The sequence below is a fragment of the Dunckerocampus dactyliophorus genome, chromosome 4 (assembly GCF_027744805.1).
Source record: "Dunckerocampus dactyliophorus isolate RoL2022-P2 chromosome 4, RoL_Ddac_1.1, whole genome shotgun sequence".
Classification (NCBI taxonomy): domain Eukaryota; kingdom Metazoa; phylum Chordata; class Actinopteri; order Syngnathiformes; family Syngnathidae; genus Dunckerocampus; species Dunckerocampus dactyliophorus.
Window position 1 is genome coordinate 5,788,853 of NC_072822.1, and position 23,339 is coordinate 5,812,191.

Here is a 23,339-nt window from a genome sequence, read left to right on the forward strand (position 1 = left end):
ATTGGTGATGCTTGCACTTCCTGCCTGCCTTCACTGTGTCCACCCAGATTGGTGTTTATGATGTGTTGCCTTGGCGATTTGGCAGATTTCAAAAGGGACAGGTATCTTCCTGACAACCAATCAGCCTCCAGTTGCTAAGGGCAGGAAAAAAATGACAAAATAGAGGACTTAACAGAGTGTGATAGTGAATGATATCAAGTGAGGCGCTAAACCATGTGGAGTCATTTGCATGTACGCTTTAACTTTTTATTGGGCAAAAAAACATATTTATAACAAAAGTGGACATTGAACTACTATGTCATTTCTTCCAGTCTGGTAGAAAATAATAATTATTTGGTTTTCTGCAAATAATTATTATTAATTATGAATCACAATAATTTGAGGAAATAATTCAGAATTAGTACAAAAAAAGTCTGGTTTTGTACTCGTTCTGGCCCCAGTGTGATTTCTTCCAATCTAGCAGAAAATAATTGAGAACCACTGTTATAATTAAATGAAACAATATTGCAAACAATTTGAAAAAGTACAAAAAAAGGCTTGCTGTGCTCTCTTTATGGGCTTTAATTTAGAATTTTTAATATTGTTTAAAAAACAACTAACAAATAGAAAGCCTCACGAGAGTTTAATTGACATACATGCAAAACGGGGGAGTCCAACCTTTTTCCACAGAGGGCCGCATACTGAAAAGCCAAACGAAGCAGGGGCCACTTTGATATTTCTATTTTGGTTATATTTTGTAAAAAGGTTAAACAAAACATATTACAGACAAATGTTTGTGTTATTATTTGCTAAGTTCCAACACTCAAGCTTTTTCTCTTGACATAGTGCCTAAAGCTCTATTTTCCCCAATTGTTGCTGGTTTTTTTGTTGAATTTAATTTCTACCACGTGCTGCAGCCCAAAAAAAAACGAGCAGCAGGACGCCAATGGACCCCAGACCGCACCTTTGACACCCCTGGTCTAAATGAAGAATGAAGAAACGCGGTCTTCTAAAAACTGTTTTTAGAAGATTGGTTTGTAACTGTTAAGCATCCATGCACGGACTGCTTATTATTGCATGAATTATTGACAGATTGACAGATTACTGACAGATTTTAAAAAATAATTTTTGGATGACAAGAAGAACTTTTGCCTACACCTGAGTACCTTTCCCCAAGTCTCGTCAAAACAAGCCTTTCATGACGAAAAGTTTGGGTTTATGAGACCTAACCCTTCAGACTGCAGTAGCATCCGACATGCGAACAAGGCATGGACTGTATTTGGGAATTGTACCGTTCACACTGACATGAAAAACTTGACCTGCAGCGTGCACATAGCCTATGGTGCAAAGCGTTAGCTCGGTTAATTGGCTCCAAGGCAAGCCCGTCCATTCAGGCTAACATGTCGCTCTACCAACCAGCCTACATCCGAACTCGGCACACATTCTCCCGGCTTGAACCATCGCCCGGTTTAAGGGGAGTAGTGTCGTCCGCTGATAATTCAGCCTCAAGGAAGCATATCCACGCATAGCTCTCACTTGCAATCCTGTGACTCTTTGGTTCCGTCATTTATGGTTAATCTGAACAATTTTTATTCTGTCATCACTTCTCTTGTGGAGATTCTGCCTTGTTCAACACAGCAGCTCCACCTAGTGTTTAAAGTAAGAAGTACAAAGCAGTTAAGTACATATTATGCGCGGGCCATAGTCAATAACATTTTGAGACTTTGATGCGGGCCAGTTAAAAATGAACGGTGGGTATAATATACTTACCTACATATTAGTACCTCAGCGCAGCGCAAACACAGCACGGAGGTTATGTTATCTGTTTGTTTGTATGTGTTCAAAATAACTTGAAAAGTTCTCAATAGATTTGGATGAAATTTTCAGGAATTGTCGGAAATAAATATAAATGTAGGACTAATATTTATGATGTGTATCACAAAATGGGGGCTAAAACTATGGCGCTTGGCGGAGGTCTGTGCTCTCCGAGTGCTTTGCTAGTTGTATTATTTTTATTATATTACATGTAATGTGATACAAGTAACACTAATTAAGATAAATAATCTGCACTCACACAGCTCGGCACTGACTGCGTGATTTCTTCCAGTCTAACAGAAAATAATGCATATTTTGTTATTCATTTTGAATTACTACCAATAAATGACATAATATTACAACAAAATTAAGTCTTTCTTTCATTTTAATTATTCCAACAAGTGCACTCTAAAGGATTAAAAACTAGTTCATTGACGTTGTTTTTCACGTGTAAGAGTTGTGCGCATGCATGCAAAATGACCCGCCTTGACTGTGCTGCGCTCATCGGTATTTCAGCATGCTTACTTGTGCCATCACATAACACTGCAATTTTCCTGACTTTGTGGATTATTTGGAGTGGTTCTGGTTATTTCCAATGTGATATAATGACACTAAAAAGACGTAACGTGAGCCGCTATAGAGTACTTCCAAGGATTTATGTCCACCACTGCGATACTGTGAAACTCACTTCCTTTTAGACACTGTGACAAATTGATGGAGAGATGAATGGTCACAGGCAGCCTATTAAACGTTACGCATGGCCACACGCACGCACACACACCACCCGGGTTGCAGTACGGTACAAGCACATGGTGAAGGTAATAGGTTTAACCTGGCAGCGGGCCCTGTGATGTCAGAATAATCCCTCATTAAAGCCCTGATGACATCACTACTACGCTGGTGAGAGTGTGTGAGAGTTAAGGCCACATGCTTGTGGACAAGCTTAGTGTGTGTGTCTGAGGGATAGCCTGCCATTGTGCGGCAGGTAATCCGGGCCGGGATGTTCCTCAAAACACACACATGTGCGGAACACTAGTGTTTTGTTACGATGCGATGTGCTCCTGTTTATGTAAGTGCGCACACACCCACAACAACAACAAAGAGGTTCCACATACTGTACAGTTTCTCACAAAAGTGAGAGCACCCCACACATTTCAGCAACCATTTTTATTACAGAACCAGATCTTCTCAGGGACAATACGAGAGAAATTAAACTTGGATATACTTCAGAGTAGTCACTGTATAGTTTAAATGAGTCAACACATAACCATTATTGTCTCACGAGTTGGCAACGTCAGGGACGATAGCTTGGTGGTGGTCGTGTCATGGTTGGGGCTGCAATAGGGCTGCCGGGACTGGGGTGCTGCGGCTCATTCAGGTGAAATATCAATTCCAACATGAATTATGACATTGTGTAGCAGAGCATGATCCTTTGTCCTTCAGAAACCTGGGCCGCATGGCGGTTTTGACTTCTTGTGGCACAGACAGTTTATGGCTACATAACACACACATACAGGCTGGCAGGAGGTATGGAATAAGCCATGTGTGTGTGTGTGTGTGTGTGTGTGTGTGTGCGCGCGCGTGTTGCAAGTGTTATTCAACAGCCTACAAATGTGTGAATGTGTCCTACGGGATGGATGAGAAATGTAACAGTTGGGATCGTGCAAGTGGGAGTGCGTTTCCTCCAAAGGAAGCCCTGCACAATTGCATTCAACATGTGCCAACCTATACACGCACACACACACACACACACACGCACACACACACACAGGGAAGTTAAACATAAATGTTATAAATGATTTTACAAATGTGCCATTTTATGCCAGGAAAAGTGAGTCTAAGTACGAGAAGCGTACAAAACCAGCCAGCTTTAAGTCTATCCAGCCAGGTATGTGCTCGTGCATGTGAGCGTGCACAAGAGGGAGGGAGGTCTCCGTCCCTGAAGTCTGTCTATGGTAATCTGTTTATGCGTCATATTGTCATAAACACCGGCATCATCCTAATCGCTCAAGAGTATAAACATCATCCAGCCTCAGCCGCTAATGAGGGCGATTCCCAGAACGCGTGTCAGGCTGCCCCCCCCCCCCAACCACAGGGGGACATGGTTGCACCACAACAGCTCATTTAGCCGCCGTGGACTAAGCATTTTTTTCCTCACTCGCGGGGGTTATGTTTCCATTACTGTTTGTTTTACTGTTAGACGGATTACGCAAACACTACTCATTCAAACTAGTCTAATAGTGAAGAATGCATGAATCTTACAGTGTAACCCAGGGGTGTCCAAAGTGCAGCACCGGGGGCCATTTACAGGCCGCGGCAGATTCTAAAAATGTACTTAAATAGAGCTTGCATTAGAACATTATAAGGGGGGCTGAGGGCCGCACTGAAAAGAAAAAACGTCAAGGCAACAAGGAAGCGTCACAGCTTATGTTATCCTACCACTAAACAATATGTTACTCCTTTTTGGACATGTTGATCAATAAAAACCAATAATTAATACATTTTGCCAGCCTTGATATATTGACAAACAACCAGCGTCCTGGAATGGATTGTGTTCAACTTTCGGGTCCTACTGATTAGGGTTGTGAGGCCTCGGCGGAGGTCTGCACTCGACTCAGTGCCATTCTAGCGTGGACAGGTTCAGCATTCCAACTGTGACAGAGGTTACGGCCAATAACCTCAAAGCAGGATGTACACATTATTAGATTACAGTCTTCAAAAGCGACATTGTCTGTTTATTAGTGGCGGTGGCACCATTGAAGCAGAGTGCTCCTTTGTTCATGCGGGAAGGACCTGGCCTTGATAACATCTCTCAGCCAGACTCAGGTTTTGTTTGGGTCAAAGACTGACGTACGTTCCTGCACAGTGGCACTCTGAGTCACCATAACGACTGAGGTTAGTTTTCTTCCCCCTTCTCTCTGTGGTTATCGTCCTAAATAAATCCACTTATGAGGAGAACTACCAAGGGGTTTGAAGTTTGGGCGAGGAATTTGATGCTAATTGAAAGGGTTAACCTCATAGGCTAGCTACTGACACATTCTTCAGGTCTCTTCATCGCATCTTGGAGGCAACTGAAGCAAAATGGGAGTGCAGTACTTGGCTGCAACCAGCAGAGGCGCTCCAGCAAGTTGAGCGATATACACGCTGTGACACACCTGCTGTTGCATTAATCATCTCGATACAACACTGGCATGGCAACACAAGTTCAGAACATTCAGTTTGGTTTGAAGTTTTGCTATGATTCGGGGGCCGCACGGGCGCTGAGTGGTTAGCATGTTGGCCACACAGTCAGGAGATCGGGAAGACCTGGGTTTGAACCTCCGCTTGGACATCTCTGTGTGGGTTTTCTCCGGGTACTCCAGTTTCCTCCCACATTCCAAAAACATGCATGTTAGGTTGATTGGCCATAGGTATGAATGTGAGCATGAATAGTTGTTGGTCAATATGTGCCCTGCGATTGGCTGGCGACCAGTCCAGGGTGTACCCCGCCTCTCGCCCAAAGTCAGCTGGGATAGCCTCCAGCATACCCTAATGAGGATAAGCGGCATAGAAAATAGATGGATGGATGGTTATGGTTCGTTTTAAAGTAATTGCTTGAACAATTACTCCTGAAACAGTAGATCCAGTGTACTTCTGTATATAAATATTAAAATACACATAAAAATACATATAGGTAGATATAAATTAAAAAAATATTTTAAAAATATCTAAATATGAATGTATATATAGATATTTATGAATATATAAAAATATACAAATATATGACTTGGTCTTTTATTTTCATTGCTGTCCATCATGAAAAACGTGTCCAATTCCCATCTTTCATTTATTTAAAAATCAGTTTTTTGGTGTGTTTGCAGCGGTGTAGAAACATACTACATTACACTGACAGCTGTTAATATCTTGACCCTCTCATGTAGCTACATAAGTGAAACAGCTCTAAGAAGGATTCCGATCGAGTCTCTATGACAGCGCCCGTCAAAACTCAGCATTATTACGTTTGTTGACCAATCTGTGACTTTCCCAATTCCTTCCCAAAGACATGCGTCACGGCTGCCAGCCAGCCCGGTTGGGGAATGGTGCCAGACGGCCCTCATTGCCTCTGTGGATGCAAAACAACTGAAATCATTGTCTTTGGCCCACAGAAACAAAGAGAAAGTGTTATCAGTCACCTTGAGACTCTTTTCTCTAAAACCTAATCATCAGGTTAGAAATCTATGGGTAATAATGGACTCATACCTGAACTTTAACAGCCACATTAAATCAATAACATCATCAGCTTCTTACCACCTAAAAAACATTGCCAAAACCAAGTGAATAGCGCCTAAGCCAGATTTAGAGCGACTAATCCGTGCCTTTGTCTCCAGCAGGCTAGACTACCGTAACGGCCTTCTCACCGGGCTCTCTAAACGAGCTGTAAAACAGCTTCAGTACATCCACAATGCTGCTGCTCGAGTCCTGACTAGAACCAGGAAATATGACCATATTAGTCCAGTACTCAGGTCTCTGCACTGGCTTCCTGTCGCTCAGAGAATGGACTTTAAAACAGCTCTGCTTGTGTACAAGTCTTTTCTTGTTCTTGCGCCAAAGTACATCTCTGACATGTTAGAGCCACATGAACCATCTCGAGCTCTGAGAACCTCAGGTAGTGGTCTCGTGCGGGTGCCCGGAGTTAAGACTAAACTAAGAGGGTGTGTTTCAGTTTTACGCTGCCAAAATCTGGAACAGTCTTCCAGAAGATGTGCGGCAATCCTCAACTTTGGCAATGCTCAAATCCCCGCTGAAGACACTTCTATCCAACTGTGCATCACAACTGAAAGTATTGCATCTGCACTCGTCATTTTTAATATATATTTTTTTGTTTTATGGAATGATTGATGGAATTTGATGTAATGATGTTAGAATGATTTTACGTTTTTATGGAATGATTTTATGAAGTGATTTTACCCGTCTTTTCTGTAAAACACTTTGAATTACCTTGAGCATGAATTGTGCTCTATAAATAAACTTGCCTTGCCTTGCCGCCTTTTTTTCTTATTGATCTGTCCGTCGTCGTCTTCCTCCCTTTTGTGCGGGGGGGATGAATGACAGATTGAACTGCCTGTGTAGCAGCTGCTGTGTGGACAGCGCGGCCTGATAAATCAAATTGAAAAAGAAAAATGGCCTTTTGAAATGAATGTGATGACTGAGGCGCCTCTGGGGCTTTTGTGAAGTGTTACATGGCTCTCGCATTTTTCACGTTGTTATGGAAGGTTGGTGTCATGCAGCCATACCTGGACATTGCTAGAAAAGACAAATATTGGTAAGTTTGTCTGTCTGTTGACCTCAGGCGCTGAGTTTGAAGCCTTTATTGGTCAAATATTATTTACTCTGATCTGTTTCGGGGACTTTATTAGGATGGCCAGTGGCAACCTGATTCACTTCAAAACACAATTATATTTTGTGTCTCCCTGAAAGAAGGATCCTTTTAACAACTACAGTCTCTAGTAACCAGGACTACACAAAAACGACATCACTAATTTCCATGAAACTCCGTATAAGTGGCAAGTAAAGGCTGATTGTGAGTCTGATTGGGATAATTGGCATGTGTGCATAGTTACATAGTCAGACCCCACATCATTTTGTTGCGAATTGGATGAAAATGCGGATACGGGTACTTCGGGTTTCACTTGTCGCTCACTAATACAGAAGCTGGACATGTTTTAGAGTCAATATAATCGCTCTTCCCGCCAGTTACTAATGACAACCACCACCTTGCATCATAGGAGTACGTAACCATTCGAAGTAGGGATGATCCGATCAGGGTTTTATGCTGCCAGTACCGATACCGATCATCCATGAGTGAAATCAGCCCATACCGATCATGGATTCATTTATTTAGTGCTATTGGCCAGGGGTGCCGTATAAGGGGGGGTTGGGGGGGGGGTCCCCTGGTCCCCTGACTGCCAGGGGGCCAAAAGGCGATCAAGTTTGATGCGTGTTACTAGTGACACCTAGTGGCCAGTGCAGACTACAGTCCATCAACGTCTTGTTTTGCCTTAAACTGAATTTGTATGTTAGTTCATTTAGAACATGTTTATGCTTGAAATTGCTTCATTTAGTCCAAGAATACGTAACATTTGCCTAAATATGTACTTTCTGGACTAATAATAGGCCGTAGTCAACCACAAAACAGCAATCATTTATGAATGAATTTGAAAAACCGCGATGGATTGAGGGACGACATCCAAAATCACAGCACAGCACGCATGATTCGTGCTGATATCGGATTGATAACGGTACAATAATCAAGGCTGCAACATTGGTAACGTTGGTAAAGTTGTACACTACATTATAATTCGTATGATAATACACAATGCATGATAAGAACATAAATAATAACAAATCATTTTCTCCTTGCTTGCTGCATGTCGGAAGGTTCCACTGCCACGCGGCGCGGCAGGAAAGCAAGATGGATGCTGAGCAGTGCCTCGTGGGCACACTAATAAGAGGCCATTTGAAAAGCAAAGTAACTGTCGGAGACGGTCATTTAAAGTGTGGCACGAGCACGACAAGAATCAACGACACAGGGCCGTGGGAGACAGTGAGATAACAATGTCGTTTTGTGTGGAGGGCCAAGAATGACTGAACCTTCAGCAAAGAGAAACATTTGAAAAATGTGTCCGACGTCTTTCACAACAAAATAGACCCTCCTCCTCAGACCCGTTGAGACAGCTACAGCAGTGTTTTCCATAGCATGGAACGTGTGACTTATTGCATCACTGCACTTTTCCCACGGCACACACTGCTGACCAGCACAAATGTGTGTGTGTGTGTGTGTGTGTGTGTGTGTTGTAGCGTCACTATCGTCACAGTCTGATGGGAAAGAGTGACTTTTTCGAAATATATTCTGCCATAACCACATGCACCACACCCAAAATAAATTACACAGACAGTGTCTGTCTTTTTTTTTTTTTTTTTTTTTTTAAACATGAAACACTCCTATTTTAAAGGTCAAACTGCATGAAAATATAAACATGACATTTGTTTTTGTGTACAGTGGAACCTCGGTTAGCGTCATTCATTTGTTCCAGAAGGTCCGACTCTAACCGAATTGGACGCGAACCGGATCAAATTTTCCCGTGAGAAGTAACGTAAATCCAATTCATCCGTTCCGGAAAGCCAAGAATGCTGCACTAGGGTCGCAGAAGTTCACTGTATTTTTTATTTGATTTGATTTTTATTTGTTTGTCATTCACATTAGTAAGAGAGCTAATGTTACGGATCGATGACTAGTTAGTTTGGTAGCTAGTAAACGTACAAGATGGATGGATAGATAGCTAGTTTGGTAGCTAGTTAGCTTACGAGATGGATGGATAGCTCGCTAGTTTGGTAGCCAGTTAGTGTAGCAGCCCTTCACCCTTTGAGAGTCTTGCCGAGCACGCTAACCAATGAGCAAAAAGCACATGCTTTCAATCCACTGACCAGTGCGGTTGTTAAAAGTAACGAGGGCCGAGGTTTACTTAAGGTGCTATCACACGGCTGCACTAGCTGGCGTCCGTTACATTAGCATACAAGATAGTTAGAATTGCTTACTGGCTAGGTAGGTCGATAGTTAGCTAGTTATGTTTCCCGGCTAACTGGACACATAGGTTAGGTAGGTCATTAGCTGGATAGATAGGTATATAATTAGATAGGTATGTTTCCTAGCTAACTGGACAAGTACTACTTTTAATTTATCATTAATCCCAGTTCGGGGAATTAATACAAAATGTACATACTTTAAGTAATAGCGTCCAGATTTGTCTGCATTTATTATCCATCCATCCATCCATCCATTTTCTATACCGCTTCATCCCCATTAGGGTCGCGACATTTATTATTACAATTACAATATTATTTAAATTATACAAAACCTTTAACAATACATTTTAAATGGTCAAAAGCAGAAACAAAAGTATTTAGTATATACTGTGTATTTGTGTTGGGTATCTTTGAAAAACTACGTTTAAAAAAAAAGTTGCTATAAATATCATATTCATTCAGTCATATTGTGACAGTGTGACCCCTGCTTGTACTCACCAGTTCTAACAAAGACAAGGCAGATATTTCCATTATCAAGGTACAGTGATGAGGGGATGAGATCCTGCCCCAAGGAGGCGTTTAAGTACCTCGGGGTCACGAGTGAGGGAAGGCAGGAACGCGATATCGACAGGCGGATTGGTGCGGCGTCTATAGTGATGCGGACTCTGCATCGGTCCGTTGCGGTGAAGAGGGAGCTGAGCCCTCAATTTACCGGTCGATCTACATTCCTACCCTCACCCCCACCCTCTCCATAGGGTGGCTGGGCACGTACGACCGGTAGGAGGTCTCGAGGAAGACCCAGGACACGTTGGAGAGACTATGTCTCTCAACTGGCCTGGGGACGCCTCGGGATGGGCGAAATAGCAGGGAGAGGGAAGTCTGGACTTCCCTGCTTAGCCTGCTGCCTCCGCGACCCGACCTCGGATAAGCGGAAGAAGATGGATGGATGGCGGTACACTGAATAATACACAACCTCCTGATGTGAAAGCACACGTGCACGTGCACAACAATGGTGCCCACCGGTTAGTGATGGTCCCTGAATGGCTTTAAATGGAGCCTGAGAAGCTCATGTGTCATGTTTCGTAGATTAATGCGTCAAATGACAAGCATGACAGCTAAATTGTTGTCGCTACGCTCACTGCAGGCGTCCACGCACACAAAGCATTCACAGGGAAAATGACAGCTTCGTCAAGCTTTTGGGTTAAGAATGAAAAAACATCAAGGATGATACAAACGTTCTACTGCCTGTGGGCTTGCATGAGATGAGAACGTACATGATGGATGGATGGCGTCAGCAGGCTGTTGTGTGCATAATTCAAAACAACAGATACTATTATGTTCCTTTTGCCCCGAGTAGATCTAGTCATCCAAGGGGGATTCACATGTCCGTGAAACCCTGCGAGTGTGTGCTAAAAAGATGTTTTGCTGTGTTTTATTTGACAGCACTTCCTCGCCTGTGAGGCCCCGCCCCTCTCCGCTGCATGACGTCAATGTAGACTTCCGCTCGCTCTGTTGCTCAACTTTACTGGAGAAAAAACTCCCTAAAACCATAACAATATGCAGACGAAAGGCATACGGGGAATGATAGACGCCAAAATGGTTTGTTAAACTTGAAATAATAAGGGGACAAAAGCAGTATAGCGTCAAAAAACAAAAAAAACACCTTCAAAGCAGATTAAAACTGACAAGATCTATTTTGGATTGTAACATTGGAAGACATTCCTTCACTGCAAGAAACCGTGTGCCTGCTTGAGCAATAAACTAGCTTAAAAAGTTTGACTTTCCCCATTTGCGTCAGCTCACACGTAACGGCTTTTGCTCATTTAACTACAAAAATGTCAGACAATCATTTTCACCGCTGCCCCACTGGCGTCAAAACATGAAATTGTTGCTCTGCGATGTTACGGTAGGGTTTTTGGGAACAAATGTTGTCAAAATCGGAACAAACTGAAGGTTTGACTTTAGGGGAGCCACTGTAATAGTTGTGACTCGTGAGTGGGACAAGTGCGTGCATGTGTGCTGCAGACAAACTGGATGAAATAATGACAAGATATACTGTATACTAATGACAAAGGGGAAAAAAACACATCCCAACCAGCACTTTCTGATGACATCACTGACTCATCTTTCTTCACACACACACAGACACACACACCTTCTCTGTGGCACAGCAATTCCCAAAAGACAACACACAGCCCTTATTTGGAATGACTAATAAAAACGTGACAACAGAGAAAAGAGCGACAAACGCGGCACTTATGAAGGTTTTTCCAGCAGTAAACACAAACTGACTGTTTTTTTTACGTCCGTTTGTTGTGGCAGAAAAATGACAGGAAATGTTTGGCCCGTGTTTCCTTGAATATGTCTGAGCTTATACTGGGGAAAGGGCAACAGGATGCATCAGCATGAATATCAACTACACGTCAAACCCCCCCACGGTGTGTCCCTGAAACACAGCTCCACAACGCGTTTGATAGGAATCCCCCAAATCAATCAAATGCAAGTAAACACACAACTGTATGTTTTCTTATGTGTCGGGTCCGGTGGACCTCACCTCCCCATAAAGCTTAAGCATATAAAAGTACTGCGTGCTAAATGCCGGCAATATACTCTGCGATATTATGGAATTTACTCTGTTTACTGTGATATGATCTTTCATTGTGTATTCTATACAAAACACTCACTGAACCGCCACAAAATTTGGGGACTGACAAGCACACGTGCAGCATTTTTGAGAAATACTGGTTGAAAAATATGGCCGCCATCACTTAGCAACTTAGCAGCAAATGAGCTGTAAGTTATTGACCATTTATCTTCAGGATTATAACACACTGAGGATATCTGTCGCACGTGTGTGCTAGCATGTCTTCCAAAGCGTTTTCACCACAACCCGTAAGGGGCGCTACAAATGTTACTTCCATTTACGACTGCATATGCTAAGCACTTACCATATCCAGGAATGTCTTCTAAAAGGAAAGTGGCTCAGGTGCTTCATGGTCCTGTCACTCGAAACACCTGGACACAGTCCGGGCTTCATATCAAGCCCGAGTCGCCCTTTTTAAGAGGCTTTTCTGGGCCTATTTGATATTCTATCTCCAGGCAAAGACCCACAGTGTGCAGTGGAAAGTCCAGTATAATGTGTGGTGTCCCATGCTGCGGTCCGTCAAGAGTCTCTCTGAAACTTTGTGCAAATGAAGCACATAAAATCCTAAAAATCAGGCACCATTTAATCCATGAGTTACTGAAGAGACACTAAAAAAAAGGCAGTGTATGGACTCTCGCACAGGCGGCCACCCACACGATAAGCTCTGGGGGCCGCTGCTCTTTCTTCCTTTTTCCTGGGGATTCTTCCAGCAAAAGTTTGGAAGTTGCTGTCCCACATCCACATGGTGAGCCGGCTCAAGGACTCATTCCTGTGGAGAACGTTCCCTTCCCTGACAGCTGACGGAGGGCGGCGGCGGCAGCGGCAGTCACATTTGCATGACAGAGGAGCATGTTGCAAACACTTGCCTGCATCCTCTGCTCTTTCTCAACATCAAGTAAGGAAATAGGGGGGAGGGGGTCAAAAAAAAAAAAGAAAAAAGAAACACAATGAGGCATCTAGCCTATCTCTGCCTCCTTCCTCCTCCTCTCTGTGTGGGATGTCCTGACCCTGTGTAAGAGGTGTGTCTTCACCATGCACTCTTAAATCTATTGATCCTCTTACCACACCGCGCCATTCACAGCGACATGTCTGCACATGCTCCAGTCGCTGGGAAAGAAAGGCGGCACTGTAGCAATGTGTTGACATAAGTAATTCCACCCTCTTAAATCCATCTGCTAGCCCACACCTTTCTTTTCTTTGCTAAGTATGGCTTTGTTTGTTTCTTTCGTCATCACCACGCAAGCGCTGGCAGTCGCTGCGCTGCTGTGGGCTCAGCGTCTGCCTCCAATGTCTGCGTGTGTGCAAGCGAAGCGTGAAGGTTTTGTGTACTGTATGTGTGTCCGGTGAGTGCAGTGCATGATTAAGTCTGTGAAAAGCATGCAGCAGCGGGGCTTCTTGGAAACTTGTTTTCCAGGATGTTATTTTCCGAAATTGCAGTTAAAGACATTCCTCTCCTCTTACTACCAGCACCATCAAGCACCACGGCAAGTCTGAAAAAGCATATACAGTGGTGTGAAAAAGTGTTTGTCCCCTTCCTGATTTCTTTTTTTTTTTGCGTGTTTGTCACACTGAAATGTTTCTGATCATCAAACGAATTTAAATATTAGTCAATGACAACACAACTGAACACAAAATACAGGTTTTAAATGAAACTTTTTATTATGAAGGGAGAAAAACTAGCCTAACCTACATGGCCCTGTGTGAAAAAGTGATTGCCCCCCGTTAAAACATAACTCAACTGAGATGAACAAATGGCGAAAACATGGAACAGAGGCGAATCTTCTCAGGAGTGGCCGGCCAACAAAAATGACCCCAAGAGCGCAGCGACGACTCATCCAAGAAGTCACAAAAGACCCCACAACAACATCCAAAGAACTGCAGCCCTCACTTGCCTCAATTAGGGGTCCATGTTCATGAGTCCACCATAAGACAGACTCTGGGCAAAAATGGCCTGCATGGCAGAGTTCCAAGACCAAAACCACTGCTGAACAAAAAGAACATTTAAGGAAGGTCTCAATTTTACCAGAAAACATCTTGATGATCCCCAAGACCTTTGGGAAAATACTCAAAAGTTCAACAAAACACAAGTGTAACTTTTTAGATGGTGTGTGTGTCACATTACATCTGGTGTAAAAGTAATGCCGCATTTCAGAAAAAGAACATCATACCAACAGTGAAATATGGTGGTGGCAGTGTGATAGTCTGGGGCTGTTTTGCTGCTTCAGGACCTGGAAGTCTTGCTGTGATAAATGGAACCATGAATTCTGCTGTCTACAAAAACATCCAGAAGGAGAATGTCCAGCCATCTGTTTGTGACCTCAAGCTGAAACCAACTTGGGTTGTGCAGCAGGACAATGATCCAAAACACACCAGCAAGTCCACCTCTGAGTGGCTGAAGAAAAACAAAATGAAGACTTTGGAGTGGCCTAGTCCAAGTCCTGACCTGAATCCTATTGAGATGCTGTGGCATGACCTTAAAAAGGTGTTCATGCTGGAAAACCCTCCAATGTGGCTGAATGACAACAATTCTGCAAAGATGAGTGGGCCAAAATTCCTCCACAGCGCTGTAAGAGACTCATTGCAAGTTATCACAAACGCTTGATTGCAGTTGTTGCTGCTAAGGGGGGCCCGACCAGTTATTAGATTTAGGGTGCAATCACTTTTTCCACACAGGGCCAAGTAGTTTTTGATTTTTTTTTGTCCATTAATAATAAAAAGTTTCATTTAAAAACTGTATTTTGTGTTCAGTTGTGTTGTAATTGACTAATATTTACATTTGTTTTATGATGTGAAACATTTAAGTGTGACAAACATGCAAAAAAAAAAGAAATCAGGAAGGGGCCGTACATGTGCTGTCATCCAAATTTAGGAGCTAAACATCAGACTAGACCTGAAAGCCACAAACTGACTGCTCCGAAGCACATGAGATGTCGTGAGGCCAGAATGCGACCACAAACGAGCCGCATCACTGTTTAAGCCGCGGGGTTCAAAGCGTGAAAAAAAGTAGCGGCTTATGTACCGTAATTTCCGGTCTATAAGTACATTCACTAACGGGACAATTTTCTAATGCACATATTGTAGGAAACTGTCCTGAAGGAAACCCATACATCTGTAGGTGTTTTGTGTTCATTCAGGAATATTTTCTTACGCATATTTGGTACGAAAAAACATCTGTAGTATAAATACAGGATAATATTCTTATATGAATTTAGTAGGATAGAAGGTTGCGTGCTCATATCACGTCGGGGTCACCAAATGTGGAGATGTGATTCAGAACGAGACGGGAGTCAAGGATAAGTGGAATCAACCGTTTACTCTCCACTGAGCAAAGCAATAACAACTTAGCAACGGCTCAGCTGCCACAACAACCATATGACCTGGAAACGGAAGTGAAACCTGGTGAACGTCTTAACTATACTGCGGCTCACCACAACACTACACAAAAATTGTATTCACCCGCACAAATTTGACACGAAATCATACAGAATGTATAAGCGTACACATGTAGTGCATTCAGAGACGGGACGATATTGTCACATGACATTTGTCGAAAATCTTTCAAAAAATGCGTCAATCAAACGGGTCAATGTTGTCATGCAACATTAGTAGGAAATTGTACAAAAGGTATAGCAATAGGTGTACTGCGTTCAAATGGGACATTTTTCCAGTGCAACTTTAGTATGAATTTATCCAAAATGTGTACTCGGTATAAGTATGAACTCAGGTGTGACAACCCTGTCGCACAAATTTAGTGGGAAGTCGTACAAAAAGTATATTTGTAAGTGTACACCAGTATTTTGTACATGAGACAATTTTCTGATGCAAATTTTGTGAGAACTGGTACAAGAAGTCTGTAAGTGTGAACATTTTGACACATTTTTGTGCATATTTTGTGGGCAATTGTCACAAAGTTCAAACTAGACAATGTATGAGCAACAGAATCTCTAACGCCAAGTCATCCGGCTGTAAAAATATGCAAAAAAAGTCATTTTTGCCATAAAAAAGGTAATTCTCATGACTTGTATTTACTTTTTGCCCAATGGACCAAATTCCAACTTGACTAGATTGCAGTCGTGGTCAATGAGTACCTCAGAAAGGGCTAATAAAAGGTCACAATTTTTACTAACCATACTGCTGTATGTTTCCCACAAAATATTCGTACAGTCTCGTGAGAAGGAGCGGAATCTCATTTAAACGTTGAAATACGTCATGCTGTCATTCATACGCAGCCAGGTGTGAAGATTGCACAGATTGTTGACAGTGAAGCTACACACCATCAACTGCATGACTAGCCATGATTGTAGGTGAAATGTATTGGCGTGTGTGCATCAATTTAGGAATTTGGGTGGGCGTGGTGTTTGCGAGGAAGTTATGAGCGGAGGCCGAGGGCAAGAGTGCGTGTGTGTATGTGTTTAGCGTTACAAGTCATAGCTGTGGCGCGGTTCCAGCTGCTGCGGTCTAGAAAAACAGGATCCAGAGCTGCTTCTTGCACACTTCCTGCCCAACGCGCACGTCAGCAGCCTCTCAAACGCTGCCAGAAGTCAAACCGTCAGCTTGCACCTTCAGCAACAAGCGCCGCTCACGACATGGGTGGAGCGGCCGGCGGTGACTGCTGAGGAATCCTCTTGTGGGAAACGTGGCGCACTGGGAGAATGTGGCCGGTTTGTGTGCGCAAGCGGGACGAGCTGTGTCGTAAAAGCGGCGACAGGGAAAACCATTTTAATTTAAGAGGCTTTTAAGGTTAAATCACATAAGTAACAAGAGGGTGGACCTCCGCCAAGGCCGGAAAAATGGAAAAAACTGTTTTGTTTGTCTGTCGCATGTACAAACACCAACACATTTACCATAAAGGTTCTTTGGTTCCTTACCTTTATATATGTCTAAGCAAAAACGTCTAGGTCAAATGTCTAGGTCACCGCAATGTCAAACCTTGACTTAGCTACATTTTTCATTTGATCTCATGCAAACTTGGTAGACATACAAAAGGTAGATAGCCGCTCCGGTGTTTCATTTTTGGTGCATATCAGCCTCAACTTTAAGAAGACCGAGGTCAAATTTTCACTAGACCCAAAGTAAAAAAATCAATTTGCAAAAAAACACATCAAGTCACGCATCCAATTTAAAAGGCCTGCTGCAAGCCTTATTGCTGCTTAATAAACTCCCTCATCTCCACATTATTACTACAACTTATTGTATTTACCGTATACAGTCATCCCTCTTATAGCACTTAATTGGTTCCAGACCAGACTGCGATAAGTGAATTTCTGCGAACTAGGATTCAATATTAATAAAAGGAATATTTTTGTAGGTAGGCTATGACTTTTGTAGGTTAGGACTTTCTAAGTAGGTTTTTTTTTTACCATTATTAGAGCCCTGTAGACATGAAATAACACCCCCATAGTCATCTTTACACTCCTATTATTCTTTGTTGACACCACATTGCCAATGCACAGGCTACAGGATCCCTGCAGGGACACAACAGATGGCCACGGCTTTAAGCATAGCATGCTACCGAGCAAACGAGTTAGCCTCCCACTTATTTATTCTAAACCACAAATGTACCACTTCCACACGGAAAGGGAGGAGAACTTTTTTTCACTCTATCATGTCGGCCATGCCATGGCTGTGGCTATATGTCATCATTGTTTTGTGTCATTACTGACGCTTAGTGACCCAAATACTACATCAGGGTGTCCAAACGTTTTCCACGAGGGGCCGCATACTGAAAAATCAAAAGATGCGGGGGTTGCTTTTACATTTTTTTTAAACCAACCCAAACAAAAATATTTACTATAATGTATATATATATATATATATATATATATATATATATATATATATACATGTATATACACATATAAAATATATGTATTCATTTCATCAGTGACAAAGTGTATTATTATTATTATTATTATTATTATCATTATAACCTTTCTCTCCTTACATTACTTTTTGGCTGTTTTTTAGGGTTTTTTTACAAATATGTCAATGTTCTACTTGTACATTTTTTTCCCCTCATACTAATATGACTTATTCTCATATTTTGACTTTATTATCATAACATTATAGCATTTACCCAACCTAATTTTCCTAAAATTTCAACTTAATTCTTTGTTTGGTTTGTTTCTTATATTACAACTTTTTTTCCTATAGTATTTCAAATTTTTGTTATTATTTTCTATTAATATAATGACTTTAGTCCCTTAATGTTTTGACTTTATTCTTGTACAATTACTGCTTTTTTCCCCATTTTTCATGTTTTTTTTTTTTATTTTATTGTTTAATCGTATTTTTATAACGTGCCGAGGGCCAATAAAAAAACAGTCGCGGGCCGTAAATGGCCCCCGGGCCGCACTTTGGACACCCCTGTACTACATCGTGAGAGAGGTATTCAAACTGCGATGCAGTGAGGGATGACTGGAGGTCCTTTAACTTCTAGACTTGTGACAGACTGACTACTTGAGCGCGTCCCCTTTTTCAGAGTGGTACCCCGAGGTGAAAATGTAAAAATATATATTTTAATATATTTGATATTTATTTTGCATAACTATTCATTACATTTGACAGCCTATAGTTTGCCCTGGTGCTGCAACAATGCCCTCAAAATCCAACTGGCGATTGCGTTAGCTCGACGAGATGACAGATGACACATGAGAGACATTGGTTGCAGTTGAGTCAAAGTCAATAATGAGATTTTCTCTCCTGATGTGTAAATGTATTGCATCACACCAGACAGCCATTCACACCTACGGTAGCACGTGTCATTAGTTCTCTGTGATTGACTCCACTGATCATCCTGAAAGTTTAAGCGCACCACAACACCGTCCCTCACCCTGTCGCTGGGTGTAGTTGTGTATGCGCTACTGCTTGTCGGATTGCATAATCTGAAAACGCTGCCTGGCGGGCTCTTGGCCCCCTATCCACTTAACACTGCTGAGCTGTCACGACTCATTCTGCCAGCCGACACAAACAGGCAGGCAGACTGGAGGAGAGGATGAGAAAGAGAGTGCGAAGGGTAATATGAATAGGTATATTAAGCCATGCAAGTGCGGGAAAACTGAACGAGAGGATTGACAGACAGGCGGTGCAGGAAAGTTACTTTCCAAACGGGTCAATGACTGCGCCTGTTATTGCATTTTTTCTCCAGAAGTTTGCATTGGTTGTTGCAAGAAGAAAAAGGTAGAGTAGCATCCATCAAGCAAATATCACATCATGACAGCGGTCTGGACAGCCAATGAAAAGACTACACTGCGGAACAAGTCAGTATTGATTTCATGTTAGCAAAGAATTTTCGCTCATATATCTCCGCATCGGTCGATAGTACTGTAGAGCGTGTATTGGCTGATGTATTATTGTCCAACAACACAGGCTACGGGTCATGTGTCAGGAAAGCAAACGTTTAAACCAAAAGATTTGTGCAAACACTAACACTAACAACACTTTCTTGCATTCAAAAGTGATGAACTTTGTGTGAAATTTAGTATGAAATCAAACAAAAAGCGCATTCTAAGTGTATTGTGCTCAAATGGACAATGTCGTCACTTAAATTAAGTATGAAATCATACAAAATATATAAATGTACTTAATCTGCCAGTCTACATGTACAGTACACTTAAAGGAAAACTGCAATTTTTTGGAATTTTGTCCCATCAACCACAATCAAACATGAGCACACGTTCCAGGTTAGCAATGTAGAGAGTGGCCGACAGCAGCTCCTGTGTGAATGTTCATTGTATGTGTTCTCTGCTTGTTAATATCGCAAAATGCATTGTGAGTCTCCCCTTAACCAAAAATAGCAGCAGTAGACTGATTCTACGCTACTGTAGTCTCTAGGTGTCAGTAACGTTACATTGATGAGACAACAGCCACCAGCAAGTACGCTGCCAATGCTAACTTGTGAGTCTATCTTATATTATTTGCCTAAAATGGCTTATTTTCTATTATTATGTCTACTATATTGGTTAATACAAGTGTCAAGGTGACTATAAGGCTGTTTTGAAAATATTCCATTCATTAATATTGAATCCTACTTCGCGAAACTTCACTTATTTCGGCCGTGTGTGGAACCAATGAACCGCGCTAAACGAAGGACAACTGTACTCATAACAATCATCATAATCGTAACACGGCAACTGTTGCGGCCGTAACGCATGCCAAGCTAAAACTCAACTCTGAACCCCCGACGTCACTTCCTGTCGTCCACACGGAACACATTTACGGCGACACACACGAGTTTTACTACAGTATCTCTGAAATGGCTTATTTTCTCTGATCGGGTAATACGAATGCAAAGGTGACATGTCTAGACGGCTCTAATAATGTTAACAACCATATTTAGAAGGTTGAATGTTTTCTATCTCCAAATCCCCCCAAAATGCATTTATAAAGAAGGAATCCTGTTTTGCAGAAATTCACTTATCACGACGATAAAAGAGTTGCATCAAAGTCGTGCAAGAGCTCGTTTCTGTAAGCGTCAAAGGATTACTGAGAGTTCTGTTTTTTTTAGGCTTTTTGTGGCTTTTTTATGCTAATTGTTCATTGTAGATCTTAGATGTAGTTCTTATAATTCAATGTTTGGCCAAAATGTATTAAAACAACAAAAAAAGGGTCATGTTTTAACTTCTTTTTACACTTGAAACAATAAAAGATGTTAAACTGTGAATTCAAGACTGTATTGTATTGTCATGCTTGTATGACAATGTTAAAACGATACTTGCATGTATAGCCAATAAAAAGTGTTATGATGGCCACAGTTTGACCCCGGGACAGATTGTAAGCTTTTATTGTGATGTTGTCACTGCTCGTCTCCATGTCAACCCTTCAATAATCGAGATAAGACCCCAATGTGAAAGTGATGCTGTCAAAAGCATGTTAGAAAAATGGACCCATGTGCATACTTGAGTCCTCTGAGGAAAGGGCTGACTGTCCATCACTGTCATGCGCGCTTCCGTTCACATTGCGTACGGGGGTGACATTTGTCAAAATGGTAACTCGTTCCCCACTGGAATCACATATTTGTAATCTGATCAATACGTCTATTGCTTCTATCTCCGAGGGCTTCAAGAGCCATCTGAAAAATATGAAGATGATCTAAAGGTGCTGTCAGCCTCGCGTTCGAACGTACTGCAAGCATGATACCACGCCCTCTTCCTGCTTTGAGCATGTAAGCTACGCCCGACGTAACACACACACACACACACACACACACACACACACACGTGCATATTAGTTAAGTACTGTGATTTCCGCCGTATAAGAACACCAGGCTTGTACAGTGATGCGGATAAATGATGGCTAAAAACTACATTCTCCATGATGCTGAGAGTGCAGCTTCAGGAAGAATGTGCGCACTTTTCCAGGATAACAATTGAAGCGATGCATTTTCAAGAATTTTAGCACCATCAAAGGGCGGCACCAATGGTGATAAGCTACTTTGTCATACTTGTATGTTGTTACTACCAACAAAAGGTTGGGAGGTGTCGCATAGAAACAACACACTGCAGATCAGGCTGTGGATGCGTGCTAAAAAGCTCTCGCTCGCTCTCATTCACAAACCCTCCGCTTCGTCTCGATCGTGTCCCCATTTCCCGCCTGCCTTCTATTCCACCAAACACTCCCGGCACACACCTCCAACCATTCCCAGCCACCGTGTCAGCTCTGTTGCTCAAGCCGTCCAAAAATAGACTTTTCCTGCATTGCACCAACAGTTCGTTGTGTCACTGTTGCAGGCGAGATGCTCGGCACAGGCTGGCTAGTCGCAGCCTTTAATTACCGCACTCCGAATGGACTGAAGTGTCAATCTGAGTGTGATTAGTGATTCCACGGACGGCCGATACGACCCACCGCTGACCCTGTGATACACTAATTACAGGAGGCTCTTGGGAGACGTACTGTATGACTGAAAGAATGATCTATCATTGGGGGGGGGTTCTTACTTAACATGCTCCATATACACCAACAACAATGCCAGCGCAAGAAGCAGGAATGTGGCTGACTTTAAGGGTGCAGAGTATTCATCTCAAGGACTCCTGAAGGCAATTTGTGCAAAAAGAAACTCAGGCTTTTTGTGTTTGCTCTTTCTCTCTCCCTGCCCTGAATTCCGTTCAAGGGCATGAATTATGAAGGAGGAAGGAGTGGCACACAGGAAGAGCTGTGGGGGCTCGTGTGGCATGGAACTGTTCAAGTAAAGTAAAGGGATGTAAAATAATCTTCCCGATGTCCCTCGGAAAAAACGCTCTGCTTAATTTTCTGCCTACAGAGTGTGTGTGTGTGTGTGTGTGTGTGTGTGTGTGTGTGTGTGTGTGTGTGTGTGTGTGTGTGTGTGTGTGTGTGTGTGTGTTGGGGGGGGTGACCACCAAAGTGGGCAGCACATGCCCTTCCGACCTGACCCCAAATCATCCACTTTGGGCTCGATAATATTTGCGGACACCTTTTATATGCACTGCAAAAACGACATTTCGAGAAAGTTGAAAACTCCCATTTTAAGCAACCATTTCTTTTTGTTTTCCTAAAAAGAAAAAGCAATTTTCACTCGAGAAAAATAGTCTTATATTAAAAAAGTACAGCTAGCCAATTCTCATGAAGGTATTTTTCACCAGAAATGAGTTATTTTTCCTAAGAACAAGCTAAAAACCTTGGGCCTCATTCACGAACATCTTCTTAAAAGTCTTCTTAAGAACTCTACTTAAGAAGGCGCGGGTTGGAAACTGCGCCACATTCACGACACGTTCTTAAGTAGGGATAATCGTTCGCACCGGTGTTCTTAGGTTGATGAATGCCAACTGCGATGCCCGTGCATGTGAGGCCTAATTTTCATAGGTCACCGCCTATTATTTTCTATAGTATAAGTATAAGGTCTTATAGATAAGTATATTCTAAGTATAAGGTCAAAAATGTGCCGTGCGCAACAGGCAGCTGGAGGCGGAGATGGCAACGCGCAAGGGCAAGACTGAGGAGCAGCTGGACAACAAACGAAAGAAAAACGTTCAATTCTACTGAAATAGAGGTGCTTTTACAAGGAGTGAGCGAACACAAGACCACCTTATTTTCACGTGTATCCACCGGTCATCAGGCCATCCAAAAAGAGTGCATGGAGCACCATTGCAGGAAACATAAATGCCGTTTCCACGGAGAAACGCGCCACCGCAGAGGTTAAAAAGAACTGTTTTGACTTAAAATAGACTAAAAAAAAAAAAGATTGGACTGCACCGGAGGGATCTGGAGGAAACGGGAGGTGGGCCATCAATCAAAAACCAAACCATTTCGGAAACTCTAGAAAATATTTACACAATCATGATGGAAAAATAAAGTCAAAATACATAGTTTGTGTGTGACAATT

The 23,339-nt window shown here is 42.3% G+C and overlaps 1 protein-coding gene across 5 annotated transcripts in view; it reads right to left on the reverse strand.

Moving 5' to 3' along the window:
- pde4d (phosphodiesterase 4D, cAMP-specific) overlaps window positions 1-23,339 on the reverse strand; it is a 188,897-nt gene that overhangs the window by 55,204 nt on the left and 110,354 nt on the right. Inside the window, exon 1 of one of the 5 annotated variants that reach the window (XM_054773493.1) lies at window positions 12,306-17,788. The exons of the other annotated variants lie outside the window; for them this stretch is intronic. Within the exon in view, the coding sequence (XP_054629468.1) occupies window positions 12,306-12,394 (89 nt within the window). The 5' untranslated portion in view covers window positions 12,395-17,788. Of the gene's footprint in view, window positions 1-12,305; window positions 17,789-23,339 lie in introns of those variants that run through there. 5 annotated transcript variants of the gene reach the window in all.